The 6,303-nt window shown below is 44.0% G+C and overlaps 1 protein-coding gene across 1 annotated transcript; it reads right to left on the bottom strand.

Annotated features, from left to right (window-relative positions):
• Positions 1–5,125: 5,125 nt before the first annotated feature.
• Positions 5,126–6,103, bottom strand: Foxb1 (forkhead box B1). The gene has a single exon (XM_076848610.1). It carries the CDS (start codon positions 6,101–6,103, stop codon positions 5,126–5,128), a length of 978 nt encoding a protein of 325 aa, XP_076704725.1.
• Positions 6,104–6,303: the final 200 nt, after the last annotated feature.

Below are 6,303 nucleotides of genomic sequence, written 5' to 3'. Positions count from 1 at the left end.
GAGAGAGAGAGAGAGAGATGTAAGCACAGAGGCCAGAAGACAGACCAAGAGAGACAGAGCAGGTGAAAGCTCAGCTTTCAATTCTGTTGTGACACTAATGAGCAGATATTAGTTGAAAGAAGAAAACTTGTTGACCCAGATGTGATTGTGGTCTTTGAAAACAAGCTATATAAGTCAAGCAAGAAGGTAAAAGACTGGGAGATGTGTGCAATACATAAGGATTTGCTTATAACAAACTGATGATTTCAGACCTAATTGCTAATTGATCACAAAGTTCCTTGGGAACACCAGTCCCTTGTTGCCCATCCTCTACTCACTTTCTTCCCCTCCCCCATTTTTTTTTCAGAAGCCAGAGGATGCTGCTGCATCTTACACTGTAGTGCAAACAGATCCCCGCAAAGAGAGAGGAAGATAAAATGAATTTAAATTCCAAAGGGGTTCCAATGCCGGTTTCCTAGTCCCCGAGTCAGCAATGTGTTTGTGAAAATTCAGCCTTTTTGTCTCCCAGTAAAAAGGAGCTAAATCTACATCGGTGGCCCAGTCTCGGGTTGCTATTCTTTGCATTTTCTATTCGAGTGAATGAGAGTGAATGAAGTGGCCGGGACCCTTCATTTGATCTACTCAATTGCATAAAGTGACAGAATTCTAATATATTTGTTTAATGCTCTTCAATGGGCTTTCACTTTTTTGCTTGCAAATGAAGCATCCATGGGCAAAGTTTCATCCCCCTTTAACACTGGGACATATTTCATAACTCAGGCCATGGTTTGAAGTGATCTTGAGAGGAGTTTTAGACTCAAAAAGTGGAAAATAAAGAAACAGATGTGAAGTTATTGTAAATTCCTAGAGTGGGCTCTGGGGCTATTGTGCCCCCACGGCAGGCGGTCCAGGGGCTGTCCCTTTCATGCTGTAATTGAAACATATTAATTAGATAATTTGTTGTTAGTTTAAACGAAACAAATGCATCCCCTTTGAGGCTTCTCAGCCGGTGGGTTGGGTTGTTTTTGTTTTGTTTTTGTTTGGGTGTCTCTGCATATGTGGCTTTTAGAAGAAAAAAATTAATTGACATTAATAATAAGATCCGGATCCTTTCTGTGTCCTAATTGAATACCTCTGACAAAGAAAGTTCTCTTTTGTAAAAGTATAAACCATTCCTCAGACCTCCACTTGCACTATCTCCCCATCCCTAACCTTCCATAAACTAAGGTAAAACCTACTATCCACAGCACTGGGTTCTTCCTCTCTCCCACCCTATAACCTTACACTTTCTTGAGAACTGGGCCAAATTCATGCTTGCAAGACACTTGGATCTTCTATATTTAAAGGCATTAACCTCAGTGCTATACTATTTAAGTCACTCTGAGGTTCATGTACCAGCAGCACTCCTTTGAGTCTTCAGGCTTCTCAAAACCCCCCATCAGTCAGAAGAAACAGCAAGAACTTCTCCAGCTTCCCTCTTAAGTGCATGAAACCCATCCATCGTGTGAGCATTTCCTCAAATGACAAAAAGAACTTTGAAAATGCAATTGAATACAGAATCGTGTGGGTTTTTTTAAGTATCAGAATAACCAGTTTCCAAATCAAAAATCTAAATTGAAAAAAAATCAATACTGTTCAGATTTACAAAGTAGAAAATAATATAACTTACCTTGGTTCGCAGGACAAGACCTTTAACACACACCTTCTCACTGCGTGGTGTTATCTCCTCTGGTTTTATTTTAAAGCTGTGCGTGTTGACTTTGGACTTGAGCCAGGTGAAAAGATTTAACATGACAAAGAGAGCCATAGTTATAAACTTCCTTATTTGTGAGGCACTTCAGCTAAACAGTGCACACATCTCCAAGCTGAGGCTGGTGAAGGCAGAAATGGAGTGGGGTAGAGATGTGTTTGGGCTGCCTTTGGATTTCTTATCAAGGTCAAAATATCATCAATGGGTGGTTTTTTTTGTTGTTTTTTACTTTACTCATTCAACTTTGTCTGAGAAAAGATGCCTGCAATTTTGAAAGGAGGGTTCACAATGCCTAAGTTATTTCATTCTTTGCAATACACCATGACGAACTTACCAGCTGAAAAGAGTATTTTCAAATACTGAGTTGAAATCCCTCCTTTGCTAAAAATCAGGAAAAAAAATCTATAACTTATTTGTGTCTGTGTATATGTACACATCACTTATTGAGTCTAGCCCTCTTATAGGAGGAATGTTTTACCTGACTACATAAGCTGATGGTTTATAAAATGTGTGAGACCCTTGTTAGCCTTTTATAGCACCTTCATTCCCAGTTCAAAATCAGTGTTACTAAATTTGATGAGATTTCAATATCCCGAGATGCTCTTAAGTTTCTTTTGCATGAAACTTATGAAATTATGAAAATGTCTTTAATTTTTTAAAATGTGAATGATTTCTTCTTAAGAACTAAGTTTCAAGAGTTTCTTAGTCCAGGGTGGCTCAGTTTTTCAGGCTTTCTTTGGCTGATCTTGTTGATATAATTGTGAATTGGGCTTGATGAATGAGTTTAGTTGTCCCCTGTCTGAGGAGCTTTAGTAGCTTCATGCATTTTAATCAGTCCAATGATTCATTTATTTTCCACGTTTTTTTTTGGGGGGGGGGCTGTGTGTGGGATCCTTCCTTTGGGGAGAAAATGGTCACTACTGGATTAATTACCCTTAACACTAATCCTAAATTGTTTTTCAGGTAGTCATCTAAATATATAAGAGTCATAGGTGCTTATTATTCTCCTTATGGAGTATATGATTGTGATTTATATGTGGCTTTCTCTGCATTGCACAAGGGTCTCTTGTTTAATCATTTTACACAGTAAAGTGTTAATCACCAGTTAAGTTTCTCTTTGTCTTGTAACTTCATTGGTGTAATATACACCTCACTCTGGAAATATTATTGTGACCCCTTCAATAAAATGCCAATTAACCTTGAGCCATAAAGTCTTTAAGATTTTTAATTTTCTGCTAAAATCTGAAGTAAATATTTAAAGTCAGGCATTTTAAAAGAAACTTCATTCATGCCTTTAGAATAAATGCACCAAACATTATTTTCCCACAGGAAGGAAAGAAATCCATTCAATTCAAATTGAACAGGTTTCTTGGCATGTCAGATGACCCATTAGGTGATTTCTAAAAAAGAAAATTTCAACAACTGCAATAATTTAAAACAGCAAGGAAATGAATTCTTCCTCCAAATGAGATGCATCAGAACATAAATATTGAGTAAGCAAGTTTGCTTTTAACTTTTAAATCTCCTTCTACCTGATTTCTATATAAGTCTGATATTAAGATAAGTCCTGTGTATTCCATAAAATGTATATTTTAAGATAGGCAAAATACACAAACGTACTATTTTTTTTCAATTACAGTTTTTCTTTCAACACTACACCTGAGCACATGATTTATAATAGACATACTTGGTTTCTTCTTTCCCTATGCACAAATACCTTCAAGAGTCCATCTAGAAAATTCGACCCTCAATCTGTAAGTGCACAAGAGAAGGCTGGATTGTTTTCACAACATAATACCAAAAAGGCAAACTACTCAATGTATTGCAGAAAGTATACTTAGGGAAAACACCCTATCCATCTTTTGGAAAGTTGTTGTTTGTAGCAAATCCTCAAAAACACACAAAACTAAAATTTGAATTTACATATTTTAATGAGAAAATATTATTTAGACTAGGTCATAATTTAATGTAGACACCTTTTTAAAATTCTTTGTCTTAAAACAGGCATGCTGGGAACAAGAACATCAATATTTAAAATGCCATGCTAATTCTGTACAGAGAAGAAGAAAAAAATGAAAGATAAAAATTTTACAGCTCTGATGACACTACAATTTTTTTTTTTTTAATTTAAGCAGGTCACACCAGAACAACAGTTCGTTTTCCAGCAAATCACCTAAGACTCTAAAGGAATATAGCAAACAAAAGTGCATTTTACACAGTGTATAATCATTCCTATTCACAACTATTTACATCTCTTTGCAGCCCTTTAGCTTCGTGGAAAAGTTCTTGTCACAAACAGAAAGACTTGTCCAGGGGAAAACTATCTGTTGACATCCCCTTCATGTTACCAGTCAGCTTATCTAAGTTCTTCCAGGGTTGCCCTTGGTGCTCTTACTTGGGATCATTTCATTTTCTTTTTCTTTCTGTTCTCTCTCTCTCTCTCTCTCACTCTCTCTCTCTCTCTCTCCTCAATATAATAAATAGCTAAAAGGTCTCTAAGTAGTAGAAAGTTAACATCCCAATTAACTTTCCCATCCCCCTTTCCCTCCTCTAAACCTGGCCTGAAATGAAGAGTAAACATTCACATTACAACAGGTACTTGTAAAGTGGGCTTTGCCCACTAGCCTGCCTAGCAAGGCAGATTCAAGTTCACTGTTTACATTTTACCGGGAGCTTTGTAAACAATACAACGTTACTTTTATTTTTATTTCGCTTGTCTTAAGGACAAGCGTCCCTTTATCAACTTAGCAGCCTCTCTCTTAACTCCCAGCGCCCCGGAGCCTCTGGCAGGAAACAGAACTCAAAACAAAACAAAACCCATCTCCGCAGAAGCCGGGGAGGCAGGGCTGCAGCCCAGAGAAGCTGTGGTCCTCCCATTCCCAGCCTGGTGGGCGGAGGTGAATAGGGTAGAAGATTTCCAAGACCTCGGGAGATCTGGCCCTCCGCTGTGCGGCTGCAGCCCTCTGAGGGGTTTCTGTTCCAGAAAATCTCCGAGGCTGTTTCTCTAGTCTTAATCTTGCGTCTAGAGTCCGGTGCTCAGCGGATTGGAACCCAGGGAAAGACGCTCTTTTCTCCGTGAAGGCGGACGGCAGGTTTTCCCTGCCAGTTAAACGGGATGGGGGGGCCTTGGAGGGAGCGGCTTGGCTCAGGAAGTCTCTGCTTTCCCCTGGTGTAGGGGCGAAGACGACTCCCACGCGCCTTCCCGCAAGTTTGTGTTTTGTCTCCCTGGTCCAAAACAAAGTTCTCTTGGGAAAGAGAAAGAGAGAGAGAGAGGGTTGGCCAAGGTGAAATGGACCAGATAGGATAGCGGTCCTAGGTCGGAGAGGGCAGGACTGGGAGCTGGGGAAGGTGTGAGTTGATGGGGAGGGGAACGAAGTGGATGCCGGCTTCCGCGGGTCAGTGAACCGCCACGGAATGCAAGGCGGAGGCCGGGCTGGTAAGCGTTTCGCTAGGGGTGGCGGGGCTACTTTGGCTGGTGGCTGTTTGCGAGGAAGTGGGGCTGAGCGAGGGCGGAGAGTTCGACAGCAATGTGGGGATGGGCGCAGGCAGGGCGGGCAGCGCAGGCACCGCGGCCGGCGTGGGTTTGATGGGCACGGGGATGGCCGGCAGCGTCTGGCCCGCTGCGTGGCACAGCGGCTTCAGAGGCACTCCGTAGGCGCTGTAGTCGCCACTCGTCATGGAGATGGGGGTTGTGGAGTCGATCATACCCGCAGAGCCGTACACGTGTGGCCAGCCAGTGCCCAGAGAGCTGCCCATGGTAGTCAACTGGTTGGGGAGCGGGTAGGCAGCGGGCACCGGCTGCATGGCGGAGAAGGCTAGTCCCCCAGGCATCTTGTATTCCCGCGCGATGATGTTCTCGATGGCGAAGGGGTGCTTGAAGCCTGAGGGCTGCGCCACGCCGCCCAGGTTGTAAGCGGCAGCGGGCATCTGCGGCAGGTGTGTGCCGGAGGCAGCGAGCGCGCTGAGCCGCAGCTTGGCCTGCTGCTGCAGGTACTGAGCCGCGTCGGCCGGCTTGCTGGGCGCCAGGTGGTCGGACTTGAGCACTTTGAAGCGCTTGCGGCGCCGCAGAAAGCTGCCATTCTCAAACATGTCCCCGCAGCTAGGGTGCAGGGCCCAGAAGCTGCCTTTGCCAGGTTGATCCGGCCGCCGAGGGATCTTAATGAAGCAGTCGTTGAAGGAAAGGTTGTGGCGCAGGCTGTTCTGCCAGCGCTGCGTGTTCTCCCGGTAGTAGGGGAAGCGGTCCATGATGAACTTGTAGATCTCGCTCAGCGGTAGCATCTTCTCTGGCGAGCTCTGAATGGCCATGGCGGTCAGGGAGATGTAGGAGTAGGGCGGTTTCTGGTCGCTGTACGTGTTGCGACCTGGCCGAGGCATCTTCTCGTTCGCCCTCTTCTTGGTCTGGGTCCGCGCGGGCCGACGGACTACTCGGATCTGGGGAAAGGGAAGGAAATGGAGGGGAGGAGTAGCTTGGAATGCACAGGTTCCGCGAGGTCCCAGGCCGAGTAACAGGCTTCGGGGAGGCGGGAAGAGGCTGCACCCCTGGATCCGCCTGCGATCGCACTTTTTCACTAGCA

This window comes from Callospermophilus lateralis, chromosome 3 (genome assembly GCF_048772815.1).
Source record: "Callospermophilus lateralis isolate mCalLat2 chromosome 3, mCalLat2.hap1, whole genome shotgun sequence".
Lineage (NCBI taxonomy): Eukaryota > Metazoa > Chordata > Mammalia > Rodentia > Sciuridae > Callospermophilus > Callospermophilus lateralis.
The sequence above is the reverse complement of the archived record's forward strand: the minus strand, read 5'-3'. Positions and strand labels throughout refer to the sequence as shown.

Coding starts and splice junctions, on each gene's coding strand:
- Foxb1 (XM_076848610.1), bottom strand. CDS start 6,103: ATGCCTCGGCCAGGTCGCAACACGTACAGCGACCAGAAACCGCCCTAC.